General features: G+C 38.8%; 1 protein-coding gene across 1 annotated transcript; it reads right to left on the bottom strand.

Moving 5' to 3' along the window:
- Positions 1-1,614: 1,614 nt before the first annotated feature.
- On the bottom strand, positions 1,615-20,950 carry LOC121329893 (YLP motif-containing protein 1-like). The gene is made up of 21 exons (XM_041275884.1): positions 20,035-20,950; positions 18,839-19,063; positions 18,161-18,358; positions 16,893-17,902; positions 14,469-16,376; positions 13,910-14,045; positions 13,503-13,743; positions 13,245-13,337; positions 12,647-12,827; positions 12,306-12,529; positions 11,633-11,802; positions 11,229-11,291; positions 10,916-11,035; positions 10,582-10,758; positions 10,348-10,431; positions 9,820-9,903; positions 8,749-8,835; positions 7,082-7,133; positions 4,063-4,190; positions 3,435-3,615; positions 1,615-3,093 (listed from the first exon to the last, which is right to left on the bottom strand). Exons 1-20 carry the CDS (start codon positions 20,722-20,724, stop codon positions 3,469-3,471), a joined length of 6,018 nt encoding a protein of 2,005 aa, XP_041131818.1. The 5' UTR covers positions 20,725-20,950; the 3' UTR covers positions 1,615-3,093; positions 3,435-3,468.
- Between the last annotated feature and the right edge of the window lie 986 nt (positions 20,951-21,936).

Consider the following 21,936-nt stretch of genomic DNA (forward strand, 5'->3'; position numbering starts at 1 on the left):
ATGAGGAATTTTAAATGCAAACAACATTTGTAAAACTACATTAAATACTGGAGACTGGGGCACTGGAACTAGGGGTGTGGCACCCCCTCGCTTTGCACGGCTTCCATCCTATACAGGGGTTACAGTTTTGTTCAATGGCTTTCAGCTCCCCCACTATAAAAAATGTTCCAGTGCCTCTGACATGAGAGCAAAAAAAAAAAAAAAAAAAACAACTTGAACGAGGGTAGAGCATAATTGTTTCTTGCGGTCTTCACAAGGCAAACAACTTGCAACGCAGCAAGGAACAATTTGCTTATAGACAAAACACAGTATCTGACAGCACATTTAATTGTATTTTACCAGAGAATGAATTCAAAGACCAGAAACCAAGCAGCATGGACTGGACCTTAAATTAAGGAACAAGCAAGTGCAATGAAAGTTTTGGTTTATTGTACTTGTATTCACAGGATTATTTTTATGCTTGTTCAAGCAACATATTTGAGTAATGTAATTCATGGTTTTACTATTATTATCATTATTGTTTTCCTTGAAACCTGGAGCAAACACATAATCGGAGCATCATCAAGTAATCTCCATCATACTTACTTTAAGATAGGCACACTTGTTCTTTTTTTGTCCTGGTTAAAACCTAACACAAAAACATCAATATTAATGACCACTATTCTGAATCAAATGTGGACATTACTAAGGTGTTTATGTTAAACTAATTTCAAAGAGAAAAATAATCACATAAATGTCTGCAAAATATTGCACTACACCACCGTTCTAAAATATTCATGTTCTTCCAGTACTATAAAAACATTTTATTGTGAGATGCATATAGAAATACTAAAATAAACTACTACAATTATACTAGTTTAGTATTTCTAAATAACTTTTACTTACAGGAATATATACTGAAAAGTTACATTTGTACATACACCAATGGGGAATTAACCACCCCCACTGATTCTGCAAAGATCACACGCATCTTATATTCACAATCACACTCCTGCACGCATAAATTGATACAAAGTGTCAAGTGCATTGGGCCAAAACAAGCAGCAGCACTATAACCAAACACCTCCTTGCCTTTGTATACATTTCTTACGGCGTTGCTGAACATGAGATCCCTTTTAATTCCTTATTAAGAACAAAACAGCACTTATAAATGTTTAAAATGTAAATGCTATACAAGTCCAATAATGCACCATGTTGCATTGTTGTATTTGTATAGGAAGATGCAGAAGTGTCATGCTTTATTTTGATATGGTCATCTTTGGAAGTGAATTCATTTTTTAAAACCATTCCAAAAAGGACACTCCAATACTTTAAAAAAAATCTTGAAAACAGTACATGAAATAAAATGGAATTAAAAAAAAATAAGACCAATAAAATAAATGCAACAGATTTCCAGATGTGTCTTTTACATGCAGTTTCTAAAGAAAAACAGAACAGCTAATCCCATAATCAAACTTGTAGTATCCAGGCCTATAGCACAGCACAGAGCCTCATTAGCATACCGAAATTAGCTGCAGCCCAAAAAAACAAACCTGACTATGTTTAAAGTAATAAAAAAAATAACAACAATAATTGTGAACAGAAACCAATTTTTTTCATATAAACCCATTTATTTTGTAGGTGCTTAGTATAACAATCAGCACAGTGTCTTCAACTTCTGAACAATACCTTTAAACTTTGCTACAATGTTATGCATACTGACATTTGAAATAAGATTACATCAATCTCTGTCTTCACTATATTGGTGTGCCGAACTGGAGAATGACACATGTCCTCAACAAGGCCAGGAGGTCAATCAGTACCCGGAGGATGAGGGATGATTCCAGACCGTAATCCTAGAAGATGTTCTACAAAGACGCGTTTCTAGCAGAGACTCTCAACCACAAATGTTTGAAGAACTCAAAGTACTTAATGAGGAATGCTGAAAAATATCTTTTTAGATGGACCATCTAAATCAAGAAATCCGTGCAAAGATGTGCTCGATGTAGAATTACGCCACAAAATGAACACATAGAAATCACATCTTTTTTTTTCCTTTTCAGTTCACTTCAGTTGCATAAAAATAACTGGGAAATAAAATCTTGAATGGTATCAGATTTGTTCCTCTTAAGAGGTTGTACCTTTGTATAATTGTTCTTACTTACTATTTTATTTAATCTTATTAGCGTACTATAGTAGCTGTTAAAAAGACAAAACTACAATACTGTATACATTATTATCTCCTACAGTATGGTTTAAAGGTTAAGGTTTTCAGGTTCAAAGTAAATTCATGAACAACTGCAGATGGGCATTTTTTTAAATCAGTTTTTTGGAAACGGTGGAGGTAAACAATTTGATACGTGCTGCAGAAGGCATAGTTAGCAGCCCTAGACGTTTCACAGCTGACGCATGACGACGCACAGAACAATGTTATTAATACCAAACTGGCAGTGGCCTACTCTCCCCGGGCATTCCACGCTTGGAACGCACACTTTCAAAATCTAGAAAACTACGGTATGATGACATCAAATTTTTAGAAAAAGAACATTTTACTCTGGGTGCCAACAATTGTAAATGTAGCCAATGTCTGCATCTATCACCCTGTACTTCTGTCAAATGTGGGGAAAAAACAAATAACACACAAACAAAATCAAACAGCAAGATACTGTTCTTTACCGTTACATTTTTAATTCTTAAAGTGACAAACAATGAAATCTGATGCAGGTACTGGGAAACACCAGATTGATTTTACACCCTATATTGATATTTACAATTTTCTGCAAAACTTTATACTTTGAAACAGTGAAGTAGTAATTCAGGTCAGACATGTCTGTAGCTCTAATTCATCTACAGTATCTTTTATCAAAGCTGAACTGACAACTTGTGCATTAAAAACATACAATGAATACAAACTTAAACAAAACAATCTAAAGCCACCAGTGAGGCCTCAGTATACAATGCATGCCTACACTTGGTGGCATAACAAAATATTTTAGGAAATTTAAATGATGAATTACTTATGAAATATCCAAGGGCTCACAGCAGAAAACTAGAGTTACCAAATGCATGCCCACTTCTTGTTGACAATGGTTCTAAATCTTCACAGGCGGAAATCTACAACAAAAAAAAAGCATTCATTAAAAAAAATTAATAGAAAAGGAAAAATGTTTCATTATATCCACTAAATGCAAAATATATTAATAGCTTACATTTGTAGCTCATCTCAAAATCAACCTACATATCTAAGCATACTTTGGAAATCATACTAGGAGACAAGTAAGCTTTAAATACTGCAAAGTTGATGTTTGGTTATGGGCTTTTTACATTTCTTTTCACCAAGGATAACACAGTAGAATTTTCCCTAGAAAGCACACAAATCACGGAGTAAATAGATTCATTCTACAGTAGCAATACTAATAACTGTTGAACAAACAGATCTGAAAATTACAACTCGCCTCAAGTTCCAAAACGAACGGCTCAAAATGAATGCTAAAAATATTTGGTGCGGTTCAGTGCTCTTTGCGCGAGCCGACCAGTTTCATCTGTGATTTTCTCCCAGTCTGTCTGTCCAACTACAAATCCAATAGCACGTTTTCTGTCAGCATCTTTTTTCTCTTCTAGATCTGCCCACCTCACCTACAGCACAGGGAAAACAAACAAATAAAAATGTTACGAAAAAGAAAACAATGCATTGTTTCACTTTTTAAACCTCGCCGCCAAAAACAGCACAATATGCAAAAAAGATTCATTATACCAAACATAGAACACTTATGTAAATAATTCATTTCTTTAAACAAAGGTCTTCATTTGCAAACTATAGAAGTAGGGCACAGAAACACAGCAGTAAGCAAATTGTAATAAAAGTCAAACTACCCTGTGCAGCATGTTACCTTGATTTATCCAGTTGAAATTTTCCAATTCATTATTGTAATGTAATCAAACTTGGAATCACTAGCATTTAAGATAAGACTATCATGGCAAGCAATTCAACTGCAGGAGATGTTGGTGTAAGTCGGTTATTATGTGGTTGGTTTAACACAAGTTGAATTTCAAAAACGTTTAAAATATATTTATTTATTTTACCCTCTTCTTGCCCGGCTCGGATCTGCGGGTTTCGTAATCGTCAGGAAGCTGTAGATAGTCTTCCATTCCTGACATTTTCCCCGAATCCCTCTTCCGCTTGTTGCTGCTCCTCAAGCCGTCTAGTTTATCTGTTCAAATAAAACATGCTCCTGGTTAAGACTGGATACTGGCTACTAACACTGCGATACTTTTCAAGCAAACTGTTGTACAGTTTCAGGTAAACACAGTTTTTAAAAAAACGTACTTACTCTTCAAGAGCTCCTCCAAAATCGGCAGTAATTAACTTGCTTGGGAACATTTTTAAACTTTCACAGGGTTACTTTGTTTTGCATGTGCATGTTCCAGTAATTGTTTCGATTCCCCCTCCCCCCATAGTACGAGACAAATGTCAGAGACACAATGAAACGTTTTAAAGTCATTCACAAAAAAAAATTCAACTGCATGAATTATAGAATCCTTCTTACTTGTTTATGAAAACAGTGGTTTAATATTGTCTGTACCATACCACATAAAGAGTGCAAACATATTGGACAATACATACTTACCTTGTACAATTGGTACAAAAATAATAAAATAGTTTCAATCAGTTAAAATTATCTTAAATTAAAATGCAGAATGTAGGTAATCCGCTGCACAGAGTCAAAGTATTACTAAACCCTTACGCAATTCAATTCACAACCCTATTGGCTAATACAGTGTCATAATTTGTGCCAACCACTGCCTTACAACCACTTGAATTGAGGTTTGAGATTACAGTTGAAAAAGTGACCTGCAGGAGGACACTTATTTCTTAACCATAAGCCTTAACTCCAGTTAGTATTTGTATAATATTCCAGGCAAAGGGCATTACCTGCTAGGTAACAGACTTCAGTGAGTATTAATGCTTACTTATCTAGGAGGTAATGCCCTGTGTGGCAGGGTTAGATGAGTTGAAGATGTTATGGACAGTCATTTTATTTAATATCCATTTTCTTTTTCACCGCTACTACGAATTTCCTAATCAGTTAGCTTTGGAAGGCATCTACTGTTGGATAATGATCACTCTGCTTCACTGAGGTTTATATTAATTGAAGGTCTATAAATGGGCTGAATACATACTCATAAATGGAGTACATTTCTCATACAGAGCTCTCGCCCTGTACCATCTTTGAACTGGGACTTCAGATTTTACCTTTTCTAAATAAAATATTAAATTATATTGCCTACTTTCATTAAAGATTAGTTTGAGTATACTAGTAATGTACTTTATGTACATAGCTCCAAACAATAAGGGTTATTCAGAGATGTGTAAATGCCAAAATCCTACATTGAATTAATGCTCAACACACTTAGCAGAGTCCTTAAAAATGCACATTTCACACAAAAAATAAAAAAAAGTACAAAATATTGTATTCATGTTTTTCTATTAGAAGCATTCAGATGCAACTTGTGACTACGATTAAAAACAATAATTGTTTGAGGGAATGTGCTGCAATAAGAACACCTTGTTATACTGCCTTTAACACAAGCAGGTGGAGGTCAAGATGATCTTAATACTGAGCACTGAAGGATTACACTGCCCTAAAAGTAAAAACTGGCTGTCAAGACAGGGCACAGAAAGCCACAGATGGATAGTTACACCCCTGACACAAAGCACTACTGTCAGTAAATACACCAGAAATGCTGGAGGAACAAACACAGCAGGCGGAAGATTTACACCAAACATAATGTATTATTTAAATTATATCCTTTTAAACAGACCTATTTAAAAGTATATACTGAGGGTGAAGACAATAATACTATTTATGAAGATTGCAATGACCACTCTGAGGTGGCCCAGTGTCTCTGGATAGGATGGGAAGAAAAGAAGTGAGCATTCTGTGTATGTTTGACTAATACCTGCCTGCCACGATTTAAAACTGCTGTACCACACAGTAAGGGAATACAATGCTTTCACTTTACAATACCAAAAAAAAAAAAAGCCACTTGAAACCATACATGCGGGTATTTCACACATTAAGCTGTGTTTGCTTGTTTACTCATTACAAAGTAGTTTTTTGTTTCAAAGCAGATGTATATTTACCTTTTAAGATCCTATTTTATTTCTATTTTAATACAAGTTATTGCTTTTGAAATAGATGATGCAACACACATTCAAGGCTAGATTTATTTTGCTCCAGTTCTTTTTTTTTTCCTAATTGGAATAAAAAATATATGTATATTTATTTTAAAACTAGGAAACTCACAATGCCAATTCGCTGGCTTCTTCGTGTGTTTCCTACTTTTGTAACATGTTTTTCCTTTTAGATCCAAAAGCTGTCCCTTTATATATTTTACTAAGGTGATTACTATCCACACACTTGTTAGGTGATAAATGTAGAAAATATTTTAATTTCAGTACAATTGAGAGGTGTTTAAAAATTGTGTCCCAACTTTGTAGCCAAAATGCTACTCAGAGAAATCTGGCTTGCCAAAGCAACTGACAGTTCTGAAAACAGTGTTTTTGATTGGCAATGGTTCTGATATAATTCAGTATTACACCAAAGTTTACATTAAAATTGCCAGATTAAGACAGCAAAAGAAAATGTATTTGTTCATTGGCAGCTGATGTTGAAACACTGCCAAGTCGATACTAAACTAATATATAAGCTAAAACCGCTTGCATATTAGTATAGTATTGTTTCTGACATGCAAGAAGGAAGCCACCTTATAATAACACAATTCAAAGACACTGAAAAGGACTTCTAGTCGAAGAGTTTGTCATTGAATTTTAGATTCTTTAGTATTTCTTTGTTCATTACCTCCCAAAAATTTGAATCAAACATTACGCTTGACAATGGTTTTAAAATTCTATACTCTATACAAGTTTGTTTTTGAAGAAAGAATTTAGAAGCTTGGTTTAATACAATGTTTATCATTTTTTTTTTTATTATGTTATGTATGAAAATGTAACATCACTCAGTGAGCTATTAAAACAAGGGATAATAAAAGGATTTGTACATTGTACACATTTAAAAACAAAAACTAAAAATATACCTACCAAGTTTTGCCCCGGATGTGTCCATTTCCCATTTGCTTTTTGGAATGTAACCCTATATTACACACAGAAAGAGACTCCAACAGTTAGACAGTAGTATGGATCACAAAGAACCCTCACAGGTGTGAGAACTGCGAATGCAAAGTCTTAAAAGTAGATAACAGACAATTAAACAAAGCACTGTCAAAGAGGAACAAGATTAAGCAAATGCCATTGAATGGTAAAGACCAAAAAATACATCAATAGGTTTCAGCATGCAGCCAATTCCTTCACAGTGGTAATAAAAGGACAGTTGAGAAACTGGTACAGAACATATTAAACAAAAAATAAAAAACACAACACATGGTTATTGCATAATACAGGAGGCAGTGTACGACGCAATACCTGATCATAGATTTCATAAGCAAGTTTCTCAAAGATGAATGAAAATATGCATAATCTTTTTATGTGCAATACAACTCAAGTTCTTAGATAAAGTATTCCTTGTTTATAAATAAAAAGTATTCTTTGTAATAATGCATACTGTTACAAGACAGTAAAGAACCAGTGTGTAAAATAGGATACTCATGGACAGAAACGTGTCTTTGCTTAAACTCTGAAGTAAAGAAATGCAACCTTATTGAACTATTTAAATGGCTGGGTCTAAATCATATTTTGTTTTGTCAGTTTAGTTGCAGCTCCTGCCTCTACACTTACCATAGCCCTGCTAATGCATCATTTGAAGAATTTAAGTGTCTTGAAAAATGTGCACAGCACATTAATATGCTATTTGTGAGCTGGGTTGTAAATATTGAACGCAAATGGTTTGAGAAACAAAAAATGTCAAGTTGTACACAAGTACTCTTTTAGGCTATACTCAACCTAGAATAAGTAAATAAAATAAAAGTTCAGTTACAGTGAAACTTCTCCATTAAGGCCAGTCAAGGGACATACAAAATATGGCCTTAGTAATGGGAGGCCTTTAAGAGAAGTTTCATTGTACAAATTATCCTGTCAAAAAAAAGTGACTAAACTTAATTGCAAGGGTTTAGCAATACACATGAATGGCTTTTAGTGACCTCAACAAACACTAACCCATGTCAGTACTCATAACAAAATAAATGTTTATGTACAGTAAAAACACAATGCTGACAGAACAGCACACCTTGGATGTGACATGTAATTACGTTCTAGTTTAATGATTCTGTACCAGTGTATTTTAAATTAATTGATGTGACATTTCTTACTGTAATACCAGGTAAAATTGAGTGCTCTATTTTAAGTGTACCTGCTTGTGAAAACCACATGTGCTTGTTTTTTACATGATTTTCCAACAAAGAGAAAGCAGCAGAACTATTAAATATTAATGCAACAGTAAATGAGGGTTATATGTACAAAGTGAAGGGGAGGAAAAACAGCTTTTGACCAACAGATTGCTACACTTTAAAAGGCTGTAAACATTTTTTAAATCTTTAACATTTTCAGTACTCATAATTATTTGATAATCATTATTATTTTGAAACACAGCTCACCATCTTGCAATATTTCAGTATTATTTACAAAAAACCTTGTCACTAAGAAAAAAAAAGAACACACCTTGAACAGCACGGGAAAAAAAAAAAAGTCATTTGGGATATTATACATCACAAAACAATAACGCAAAGCCCTGAACTCATATTCCTTAATCCTACCAGATCGCCTTCCTCCTCTTTTATATCCTCGTCCTTTGTCTCCACTTTCTGTTCTTCTTCTGCTGGATCAAAATCCTCCATTTCAACCTGAAAGTGTAATTAAAAGGAAACCACTTAGTGCTAGCTGTCTTAAATAACAACAACAACCAGAAATGGTACACTAAGTGTTTACGAAAGCAGTACCCCTTTACTTGGCATTCGCTTCGACTAGTTAATAGAACACCATTTATCTTCAAATGAGTACAAACGCCAGAAACCGTGTCATGTTAACCAAATGTTAACAGAGGAAAAAATTAACTATTACCAAATACTGTCCCCTCCCCCTCCCTATTCCATTTCCTTCTGGTGTGCAGGCGAACAGAACCTAGCCCGAGTTAGATTTCAATACAGTATCAACCCTTTGCGGTCCTATGTCGGACCAGGTCCGACATTACGATTTTCCCTTTGCAGTCTGATATCATCAAAAACACGTAAAGCATAGGTCTCTAGTCGTTTTGAGACCGACAGGAGCTGAATGAAGCCGAAAAAAACAAAAAAGGGCGTATCTGATAGCCCCATGCACCACAAAGATAACACTATGAGGAGTTTGGTGATGAAAACGAGTGATCAGGAGAGGAATTATTAGTATGCTTGTCTATAAAGAGGTATGTGAAAAATACAGCCAACAAGGGGTAGGACTTGGCTGGAGATGCAGTACTGATGTGGTTTTGCCATGCAATGTGTTTTAAACCCGTTTTACTATGGGGAAAAAAAAAAATGTAAACAGCGCGTGTAAAATAAACAGTGCGTGTGAAAATAAATTGGACCCGATGCGTCTGACAAGTGCTGAATAAATGGACTGCAAATGGTTAATGCCCAGCATGACAATGGTACAAATGGAGTTACAATTCTAATACAAGGCCATATGGTGTTAATATAAAGTAGGGTATTCAACTACTCCAGGAACTGATAGTGCTTCAGAAGTGAAGGACAGCGCAGAACAATTTTCCTTTTATGGTATAAAGCAGCAATGAAAAGCATGGAAAAAAAAGTTGGTGACTAAAATGCCAAGACTATTATTTTCTCACTTACCTCCTCAATAGCAGCATCTTGTAACAAGGACCTAATATCCAAGCGCACCATGTGACGAGGAGCAGTCTCCCAATTACTAGCCATCTATAAAAATAAAATAAAAAATCCATATTTGAAAAAACAATACAAAAAAAAATTGAATAGATTCCACAAATATTTCACATGCAGGGTAACACCTATATAAGCCTCAGTTAATTAGATTTTGGTTTTCAATTATAGAGATTCCACATATTAAGCTTGCATTTCAAACAGCATTTAATTCTAAAACACTGTGTATGTATGTATGTACATACGTACTGCTCTTAAGACCCTCGGTCCCACAGCAGAAAATATACATGGGGTGCAGAAGTACAAGTTTGTGTTTAGCAGGACAAGGCAGTTCCAGTTCAGGAAGGCAATTCCACTCCAGATTTAAACAGGTATAATTTACAAACTGACTACTTCAGACCTTCTCTCAGATATAACAGGTTACATTTTATAATAAACCTGGACAACCCCTGGGGAAATGCACAGTTCTTCTTTACAGACCTTTGCAATGTCTTTTAGTTTACGTCCATGGATGTTCCTTTTGGCACATGTCTGATTATCTGTACTGATGTCAGCCAAGTAGACCTGGACAAGGGAAAAATAAAATTATAGAGATATTAAAAAAAAAAAAAAAAAAAAAAACTACAGCTGCTACAACATTAATGCACATCCCAAGTATAGTGCAGACAGTTCTCATCTCCTATCCTGTAGAAAGGTAAAGCAGAAGTGACTCACCTCAAAACCTTTAGTCTTGGCAGCACTCCAGAACTGATCAAAGTATTTGACTCTATCGTTAATGGCATCTATGATGATGAAAGGAAAGAATCCATCATCCAGTGTCTTGCGAAATGTTTTTAACATACTACTGCGGTACTTGTCTTCCATCTCTGGCTCATATTCATATTCCAAGACCTAAAAAAACAAGAAAATCAGAACAAGAACTTAAGAGTAGGCAAACAGACGCAAACTAAAACGTTCTAGAATCTGGATTAATCTTCACCGTGCCAATGCAAAAGCTTCCTTCTAAATAAAATAAAAACTGTTAAATATGTGAACTTAAAACACAAACCTTCTTTTTGATACGTCTTCCCGTGTCAGGATCCTTCTCAACTTTCTCCACCTCTGTCATAAAATAATCGTCCAGGCCAAGAACTCGAGGTGGTGCCCCTCCATATTCCACCTCCTTATCCTACAGAATAAAGGGAAGGAAGGGCGTTAGTTTCGGTTTAAAATTGAAAATAAAATTCTACCTAGGAAATCACTACTTGGTCTTAAAACACAAATTCTTGAAGATAAAACGAAAAACTGAATCAATTACCACTGATGATATACCACTGTAATAATACTTCTCTCATGATTGAAATCAGATGGAACATACACACCCGTATCAGTTTGGCAACGTGCGTTTTTCCACTACCTGGCAGTCCTCTCATAATGACAACCATCTGAAACACACAACCAAGTGTACAATTTTAGTAATGCAGGCTGCCCCTGCAGACAGATTACAACCAAATGTTGCAAAGGCTCTGGTTACATTTTTTTTTTTATTATTTTTTTTTTTTTTTTTTATTACATATACAGGTTTTATAACCCCGTATTAAAAAAAAAATAAATAAATAAATAAAAAAAATAAACTTTATACCCCATTCCAGTACTGAGGAAGTAATCTTTTTTGGTATATGTAAACGTAATGCTGGCAAGAGAACCCACTTATTAAAAATATATAAATATATTTTATATACAGAAAACTGACAACGTAACACTGCCACCCTCTTCTTTAACTCACCCTCTCAGGTCGGCTCTCCCTGCCTGGAGGTTTGAGAATATCATCCACATTTTTCATTTCGGGTTTCTTCTCAACACGTGGCTGAGGAGGTGGGGGGTGAGGCGGCAGGGGGTGAGGCAAAGAGGGAGCAGGAACAGGCATTCTTTCTTCAGGGTACCCCCGACTGTCACCTACAATGCAGCAATTATGAGTTTAAACCACTCTGAATGTTTATATTGTATATTGCACAGGACAACAACAGTGCACAAGAATTCAATTCTAGGTTATTTTGGGTTGGCAATATTTGCGCTTCAAAAACAGCTTTTGAACCATGCTGTATTAATATAATGTTATTTCCTGCAAATGCCTGCTTAGGAAACCAACTAGCCCTGGTGCAGGCATTTGATCATTCCCATGATCATTCAGTTTAGGCAGCGCTGCCAGTTGGAACAGTCGTTGAATTATTTGAACTCGACATTTGACAAATTTAGGTCTGTTTGAGGACATTGTCAACAAGGGCGTACACTAATCAGTAGTGCTTGTACAAGCTCTATGCAGGCTGTTTACATTTAAGCACTGTGACAAATTATCAAAAAAGGAGATTCGGTTGATAGGAGGGGAATGTATCACTTTGCACCCAGCCTGAGCATGCTCCTTTGTTACAAATAAATGAAGCAATGTGTCTAAATCTTACCTCCGTATCCAGGATGTCCGTGGTCATACGGCGGCCGATCAGGGCCACGATCATAGGATGGTCTGTCATGTACAGATCTGCTAAAGCGCTCTTTGCTATCTCGATAGTCCTTGATGTCCCTGTCTCGGCTATCTCTGCCCTCTCTGTCTCTCTCTCCGTCTCTGCCATCTCTGCTTCGGTCTCTCTCTCTGTCTACTGACCTGGACAAGGAGCCTGGAGGAAACCTGAAAACAAATTGAAAGTTAGAAAGAGGGGCTCACCCTTGTCCTTTGTAATTTTCAACACTCAATATCAAATCATCTGGTGTCAGATATAATTATGGGCCATGTCAAAGGCTGTACCTCTCCTCTCTGGAGTAGCGATCCCTCTCATATCTTTCCCTCTCGTAATCCATAGGTGGTTTCTCAAAGTATGGGTCTCGTTCTCGCTCCCTCTCTCTCCCATACTCTCTGCGCTCCAAATACGGGTCTCCTCGACGCTCAAAGTATGGGTCTCTCTCGTAATCCCGGGGGACCAACAGCTCTGGGGGACAGAAGTTAACAATTTACATAAACATAGAATGGAGGTTCCTGACCAGTGGTCTTTTGAGAAGGTAGTCCCTGAAAGATTCTCATTAGGATTTTGCATCTTGCTGTTACCAAACAAATGCTACACTAACCCTAGTGCACAGACAGCATCTTGACAGATTTTACAGTATGAAGTACACTCTTGTTTGTTTTAATGCCGGTAGAGGTTAACCCTAAAACACTAAGATGGTCTTCATGTTTGAAATAGTAAAGAACCAGTGTTCTATAAATGAAGACAAATAAAAATAAAAAAGGTTTACAAACGAGTAAGACTGCCTTTTTTGGTCCAAATACTGGTTTATGGGAGTATAAAGTATTTATTGCTCCAATTTAAAGCCATGAATGTGAGCTGCAGAGTGAATTGACTGCTTACCTTTCTCATATGTTCTCTCAACAGGCACTGGGTCAGGTCTTAGAACAATCCTCTCTCCATAGGACCTCTGTTCAACTTTAGCTGTAGAAACATCTAAAGCAAAGACAAAAAAATGTGTAAAATACGCACTTCTTACGAGGCAATTAAAAAAAAAAAAAAAAAAACCTAATCACTTACAGGATAAGAAAACACTGAACACGTCACGTAATGAGTGATATAAATTCCCTTACAATCATATGTTAGAACTGTTTTACTTACCACGTCCATGGCCATAATCCACAGTCTTTGGAATAACAGGTGGTTTGCTCAGCGATGATGCTGGCAGTGCTGCATGGTCTTGTACAGCGTGGGATAACCCAAAGCCAGATTCAGTAACCTGTGTACCACTTCCAGAGTCCCAAAGATTGTGTACATTATCCCTGCCCCAGTGCTTCTCTTCAGTATGGGCCAAAAGCTCTGAACCTGTAGAAACTAGGCCACTTTCAGGGACTTGGCTTGCCTGCAAAAGAAATACACAATCATTAGCTGCTTTTCGTAGTGCAGAGAAGTGACAACATTTTTACCATTCTCTAAATCCAAAACAGTTTTCCTGCAGCCTTGGGTGAACCAAGTTAGCCTGGAGTTAGTATTTGCTATGTTGGAATTTATCACAGTATGCCACATACCTGGAAAGCAGTCGTAACTGCTGGATGGACCTGCATCCCCACCATTCCTGCCCCTACGGCCCCTGGCTGTGCCACTGGATCAGCTGGATCGTGTTTAATAAAATCATTTAGCACCTGCAGCTGCTCCTGGCGTTCCCTAAAAACACATTGAAAACATATTTAATGTGTTGCTTGAGACAACATTCAAAGCATTAAATCTCACACACACTTAAGAAAAGGGTCAGTCCATGCGAAATCAACACGTGGCTGAAACTCTGAAAATTCTGAATTCGAAAATCATCCCGAGAAAACTTGGTGAGCACCTCCCTGGGACATAGAGAATATTGAAGCAGCAATTAAGATGAAATGTCAGAGGCTGACAGACACAATACATCTGAGGGATGAATCATTAGATAAGCCTTACAATTAATGAATGCTAGTTAAACCACAGCACTGCCTTATTATGCAAAATCCTCATATGAGGCAGTTACACACTTAAAAATAAATATTTGTACTGTATACAAAACCTTACTTGTAAGAGTAACAGGAAAGTTACACCATAACAGGAGGATGTAATTACCTCAACATCTTGAGTTCCTGAGCAGCTTTCAGAATAATGTCATGCTGTCTCTGAGAAAGTGCCAGCACACTCTGTGCTGTGTGAGAAGATTCTTCCATAAGACTTTCAGAAGTATTACTTGGCTGAGAATGAAGATTAGTAGCAGGAGGAAGAATTGCAGGGGACTGGCCAGGAGGAGCACCTTCCAAGTAATCTTCAAACGAGGGTCTCTGGTCATCTATCTCTGGTATGTAACTCCTCTCAGGCAGGACCTCTCTGTCCCATTCTGGTCTCCCCGGTGGGTAGTCTCGCTCTTCCGTCCTATAGCCTGGTCCTTCTGGGTATTCCCTGACCCTCATATCACCCCTCTCCCTCATATCCCTTTCATACAAATAGTCCCGATCCCTTTCATTTATCCAGCGCTCCTCTCGAACGTGCTCCGACGGCAGCCGTGGAGGATATGGTGGGTAATCCCGGCCACGTTCCCCCATTTCCCACTCATCTCTTGGCCTGTAGTATTTCTGGTCTTGCTCATAATCCCTGCTGTGGTAATCTGGATAAGGTCTACCATATCTGCCAGGCTCTGGGTCCAACTCCTGCTGGTAATCCCGGAAATAACTGTCACGTCTGGAATCCCTTTCCATTATCTCATGGGGTAGATGGGGGCCCCTGGGATCTCTATCTAAGGCATCATGGGGCAGAGGATGAGGGCCCCTGGGATCTCTATCCATGGCACCATGGGGTAGGGAATGAGAGCCCCGATCTAAGGTTTTATGGGGTAGAGGGGTGTGCCTAGGAACCCTATCCGTGACATCATGGGGTATAGAAGGAGGGCCCCTTGGATCTCTATCCATGACTCCAAGGTGTCTGCGAGGTGGGCCCCTGTCCATGGCCTCATGGGGTAGTGGAGAATGTTGTTGGAATGGTGGTCTTTCCTCCCTCCAGTATGGATCCCTGTCCTCCCAATATTCAGGCTCCGGCTCTCCCCACGGTCTCTCTCTCCCAAAGTCATCCAGCAGCTCTCTTTCCAATGGGGGGCCTTCTCTATCCCGGCCTTCATAATAATGTTCTCTAAAAGGTTTCTTTTCATCTTGCTCCCCACCCCACATTTCATTTTGAGGTGGCATCTGCTCCCTCTCAGCATCATGCCTGTCTATGGTGGAATCCCCCCATGCATTGCTATTCTCCTGATCCTGGCTTCTGTCCTTATTGCCGTCCATGTATGCAAGTCTATAGTCATATGGCTTATAGCTGTGAGTAACACCAACAGATTTAAAATTTGAAATTGCAGGCTGCCCCCTCCCAAGCCCTTTGGGAGCCATTGATGTATTCCGACTATCCGCTGCAGAGAATTTACTAGGCGATTTGGAAGGTACTGTTTTTTTTGGAAACTGCTCAGTGCCTTTAAACCCTCCCTGCACTCCTGTCTTGTATTTTTCTTCTCCAGGTTTTAAGGTATTTTTATTAGTGGAAGGCTCTTTCTGAGTTTCAGCAGAAGCTGTTAAAGGAGTGGACTTGGCTGTATCAGAGGCATGCAGTTTTTTTGGAGCCTGTCCGCCAGACTGCTGTGGTTTCTTCACTGGTCCTACTCTCTGAGGGATGGGATCATTAGGGATGAAAAACCCACAATCTGAATCCAAAAGATCTTCTGTAACAGACAGACAAGAGGTAGAGTCTCCAACATCTGAATCTCTCTGATCTTCTGATGTGGTTCCAGGTCTTTTAAGAGAGCCCTCAATTTGACCGTCTTGTGGTTTTAATACCGAGGGCCCTGAAGCATGAGATTTGGGTGGTTGACTTTGAGTTTTGGTGGACTGATCAAATTTGTTTGGTGCTCCAAATCTAGACAGTTGTTCAGATCTGGGAGGTTGATCAAATCTGGGTTGTGGACCAGAACTAGAGGAACCTCTCCCTCTAGGACCATCAAATCTGCAATAAAAGTAAAACAATACATCTTAGCAAACAAGAAGTACTCAGTGCAACAGTCTTACAATAAAGCATGGGAAATCCTGGCGCTCTGCAGAATAGTTTTTTGCAATAAATCAAACAATGCTCAAGATTACAAAATATTCCCTTACATCTATATTCAGCTCAACAACATGTTTATTAATCACACTAATGGCCATAAAAATGCAATGTACCCAAAAATAAAAAAGGGCAATTATTTGTGAAAGACATAAAAGGCCATTAAATCATGCAACATGTCCTGCATACCGAACTAAGAAAAACAAACTAATTTAATATACAAATATGTATGCCAATTTATTTAATTATTTTGCAGTATAAGACACAAACCATTTAATTGGTTATTTTAGTGTGTACTGTGTGTATTTAAGTAATCCCTCAACTAAACTATTGTCAGAATTAGTTATCCTGCAGATAATCTTTCTTGCCTAGCGTAGGAACTCTCTTGAAAGAAGAAAAAAAAAAAAAAACAAGACTCACCTAGGGCCTCTAGGGCCTTCAAACCTGGTCACTTTATTGATAGTTGGCAATACACCCGAAGGTCTCAAACCAGGAGCAGTAGGTCCAGCTGAAGTATAAACTGATGATGACGATGATGATGATGTGGATGCAAAAGATGTTGCTAATTTTCCTGTGACAGACGAAGTGCCACTCTTTGCTTCAGCTGAAGCAGTTGTCAAGGGAGACACCTGGGCATTAATTTGTGTACTCGCCTTCCCTGGTGGGGCAGGCAGTGCTGGGGATGGACCCTGGGGCATTGAAGCAGGGGGTGGACCCTGGGACACTGGAGGGGAAGGGGGACCCTGGGACACTGGAGCGGGAGAGGGAGGGGGACCCTGGGACACTGGAGCGGGAGAGGGAGGGGGACCCTGGGACACTGGAGCGGGAGAGGGAGGGGGACCCTGGGACACTGGAGCGGGAGAGGGAGGGGGACCCTGGGACACTGGAGCGGGAGAGGGAGGGGGACCTTGGGACACTGGAGCGGGAGGGGGACCCTGGGACAATGGAGCGGGAGGGGGAGGGGGACCCTGGGACACTGGAGCGGGAGGGGGACCCTGGAACACTGGAGCGGGAGGGGGAGGGGGAGGGGGACCCTGGGACACTGGAGTGGGGGGTGTTACGGCAGGAGTCTTTGGTGGAAGTGGAGGAACAGAGGCCACTGGTGGTGGTACTGGTCCTCCTGGTGCAGCCTGGTGATAATGTCCATACTGGGGCACTCCTACCATGTTGCCCACATAAGGAGGGCTGACAAACTGGTGCTGCATGTTACGAAGAGTGGTCAGCCTTTCTTGCAAGTGGGAAGAGGTGGATTTCATTTGCTCTTGCCATTGTTTCCACTGGGAACCGTACTCACGCAGCTGGTCCTTGTGTGGATAAGTCTGGAACTGCTCTTCCCAGATTAGAAATTGCCGATTCCACTCCTGATACAGAGGGATAAATTGCTGCTGCTGCATCTCGTAATGTCTAAGCTGCATATCCATAGGCATGGTCTACAGTGTGGGGGACCAAAAGTACATAAATAAATAATAAAGTTTGTATAATCATCATTTAATTGTAGATAGTGTATGAATACAAAAAGTTAAGAATCCAATAGTTTATATAATTTATAAAAACAATAAGACTTTTAAATACAGAAAAATTATATTTAAATAACTCTGTCTAGAAAACAAAAAGAATGAGTAGGTAGCATATAAGTTTGCAATTACCATATCTATTCATTGAATGTGACTACAGTCAAAGTGACTAACCTGAAAGTGTGCTGGCTGTTGCATGAACTGCTGGTACTGAGCCAGAAGTTGTTGGAGCTGTGCATGCTGCTGCATCATTGCCTGGTATTGATAGCCTGTTCTCTGTTGCTGAGTCTGCTGCCACTGAGCTGCTGCAGCCTGAAGATGCTGCAAACGTGCCGCCTCGACTGGATCCTCCTGGGATGTAATACCAGTGGCCTACGAATGAAGGAAATAGGCATAAGTGCTGAGTAAAGCGCACAATTATAAAATCATGTAAAAGGAATCATTTTGCCTTTTACGATATGGATTATACGCCTTTTAGAAAGCAGAAAGTCTGTTTTCATTCCCATGGTAGTTTTACTGTCACTCTTAACTTAACATAGGTATGCTTTTGCAAATACCTGCTGCGGTAGGTGGTTATAAATTACATTTTCAAGCTCTAATACAGCTCAAGTAACAAAACAGAAAATTTGCATTGGTTATTCTGATAAAATTTTACATAACTCCTAACATGGGTTTTAGATAAACCACCTGAACTAGGTAATAAGAATTATGTTTACAACCAAATAAGACTCTTAAAACATACATTTCAAAATAAAGAACACGGTTAATGTGCAAATTAAAACAGAATCTGTACGCTGAACACTTACCAGCACAGCATAAAAACTGCTCTGACTGGAATCTAAATGTCCCTACCTTAGACTCCTCTGGAGGGGGCGGAGGAGGGGGCTCTTCTTTGGGAGGTGGTGGTGGGGGTTCCTTTTTTGGAGGCTCCATGGGTGGAGGTGGGCCAGGCTGCTTGTTGTCAGGGGGTTGATCTCCTCCTGGAAGCTTACTTGCTTTAGAGTTTTCATTTTTCTGCTGCTGTTTCAATTTGTGCAAACTCTGCAGGTGCTGCTTGTACCAATACTGCTGTTGTTCCTAAGAAAACAGAAACAATGTGTAAACCTTAGGTATTCATGCAATACCGTTATCATGCATGCAGACTCTTAGGAAAAGCAAATCATGTTGTTTTGTTTCTAACTAGCATGTACAAGAAGTTGGATCACATAACAGTGTCATTATACCCCTATCTGCCTTGGACTTTCACAATTTAATTCCAAGCTATAAAGGTATATGTCAGTGTCCCTGGCAAGGCTGCAGTATACACAATTAGACCATCAGTGTTATGAAAAGGAAGAGCACCATAAGCTACATCTAAAATATTTACAAGTAATAAAGTGTGAATTATGTTCAGACAGGCATCTCTTTCCAAGACTGATATTCCCAATAACAAGAGCAAAAGAAGGTTCAAACCCTGAGGTTTCATCACAATTAAATGAGCAGTTCAACATATATGTAAAAAACAGTAATTCTGAATTGATGTATGTACATGTATAGTAGATTCCGATACTCACAATAAATAATGATAATACTTAAATAATGTCCTTATAAAGCTTAGTTCTACAAATATACATTTAATAGTGACACAGACAGAGACATGCTTCCGTATAGACCCAGTCCTTCTAAAGTGTAATCACTTGGATAATCACCTATATGTTGAACTGTACTAACGCCAGGGTGCACATACACACACACACATTTCAAAAACGTTACATTTTTTAATTCACATTTGCGTGCAACTAACTTCCAGGATCACATATGCATAAATGGGGGCGAAACATACCTGTGCAGTGTACAAACCCACATTAATAAAATAGACCAGACGGTCCACTTCTCACCATAATAATAACTCACTACTAGAAATATGCAAATAAATTAATGTGAAAGCTATACAGTACCACTTCCCGATATGGGCACAGCAGGGGTGTGTGTGACTCTTCCAGGTTGTAAAAAAATGTAAATAAGTCTACTGAATCTATAATTGTTAGTGTAGTACTACGTAACCCTACCTGCAATGACATTTTAGAAAAATCAGGAGGTTGCTCCTGCTTGTCATCACTGTTATCTTGTTGCTGAGCGCTTTCGTTGTATTTATTATTACTACTCTTATTTGGTTGGTTTGGTGCGTTGATGGGGTTTGTCTTCGGGGGTGGCTGCGCTGGAGGTTTAGGATCCACTGGCCGGTGTTGCTGCTGCTGCTGTGATTGCGATGGTGCTGGTGCTGGCAGCGGTGGTGGAGGTTGTTGGTGCTGTTGATGCTGCGGCTGCTGTTGTACTAGCGGATGATGCATTTGATGCTGTGGTTGTTGCTGCTGGTGGTATGAGGGCCCAGAAGTAACACCATCAGCAACACCTGGACCGGGGGGAGGGGGCCCAGCGCTACCTCCCTGCCAGGCATCGGGAGGGCATCCACCAATGCCATAAGGACTGCTATTGTGATGCAGCACGGACTGCAGCTGCTTCTGGTGGAGCTGCTGTAGTTGTTGCATTTGCTGCAGATGCTGTTCCCTCAGACTCTGGAAATTGCCTTGAGACGGAGCCGCCCCCCCGGTAAAGCTCCCACCAGGCGGTCCGTATCCCCCATACCCTCCTCCGACCGGTGCTGTCCCTCTAACAGGATGAGGACTGCCGCCATAGTTCTGCGGAACGGGAGGGGGATGCTGGGCACCGACGCCATACTTCCCCCAGGTGGGGTACATACTTAGTCTTTGTAGGCCTCAGAACAGTCAAACAAAGCCGGCCCAATTTGTAAATTATTTTAAAAAACGGTAACCATCCGCTTAGGAGAGCGTGAAAACTAACAATGGTATCCGTAATTAGTCTCTCTCTTCCCCGGAGCCACTTATTATTATTAATAATAAGAAAATCAAGCTCTTTCATCTGTAGCCGTCCCTCCAGCTTTCCTTTTCATTAACACAAAGTGGGAACGGCACTGTGCACGGAAACGTAATGGCGTTGAGCACGAACGTACACGCTCTCCCATGACGTCACTGACAAAAAAACTTTATTTATATATAAAAAAAAAAAAGGTAATGTAGGTATTATTTATGCATATACCTAAATTTGATTTTTCTTTTTGATTTTGCACATATTGGTACACATCAGTTTTACTTTTTCAAATAAAAATAAAACGTCATTTATAATTCTAACAAAAATATAAAACTGATCTCAAATAAGAAAACGTTATTATTAACCAAAAAGGCAAACATCAATATTGCAATACTCAAATATAAATATATATGCCTACTATAAAAATTACCTTTGAAAACACATTTTACTTAATATAAACTTAATTGATAATGGACCAACAGAGTAAATGACAGCCTAGGTTTGAAAAAAGTTAAATAATATCTTCATTAGAAAAGCTTAAAATCCACGTGTCCCTGATTCCTTTAATATGATGTTGTTGTTCTGCAGACACATGTATGTAAAAAAAATACCATAAATTTATAGTAAGGTGTAACGGAGCAATTAAATACCCCACACCTCTCCTCTCTGGTACTCATGGCAAAAAAAAAAAAAAAAAAAAAAACAGCAATCAGCTGGTTTTCAAATCCGCTGAATGGGTACATTCAAATTTAGGTAATATGTGTTCTGAAAGAAATAGATTCTCAAAATAAGTTAAGTGTGTTGCTGTAAACAAAAGCTTATAGATTATAAAACAGCCGAACCTTCATCCTCCATTTCTTAAATTATAGGGCCAATATTACCTGATAACAAAACTGGAGTGGCATAATAAAATAAAGTCTCTTTGTGTATAAGGAGGGACATGGCATGATTGTCTCCTTGTGTATAGAGAGGGACATGGCATGATAAAGACTCCTTGTGTATAGAGAGGGACATGGCATGATAAAGACTCCTTGTGTATAGAGAGGGACATGGCATGAAAAAGACTCCTTGTGTATAGAGAG

Source organism: Polyodon spathula, chromosome 17, assembly GCF_017654505.1.
Source record: "Polyodon spathula isolate WHYD16114869_AA chromosome 17, ASM1765450v1, whole genome shotgun sequence".
Classification (NCBI taxonomy): domain Eukaryota; kingdom Metazoa; phylum Chordata; class Actinopteri; order Acipenseriformes; family Polyodontidae; genus Polyodon; species Polyodon spathula.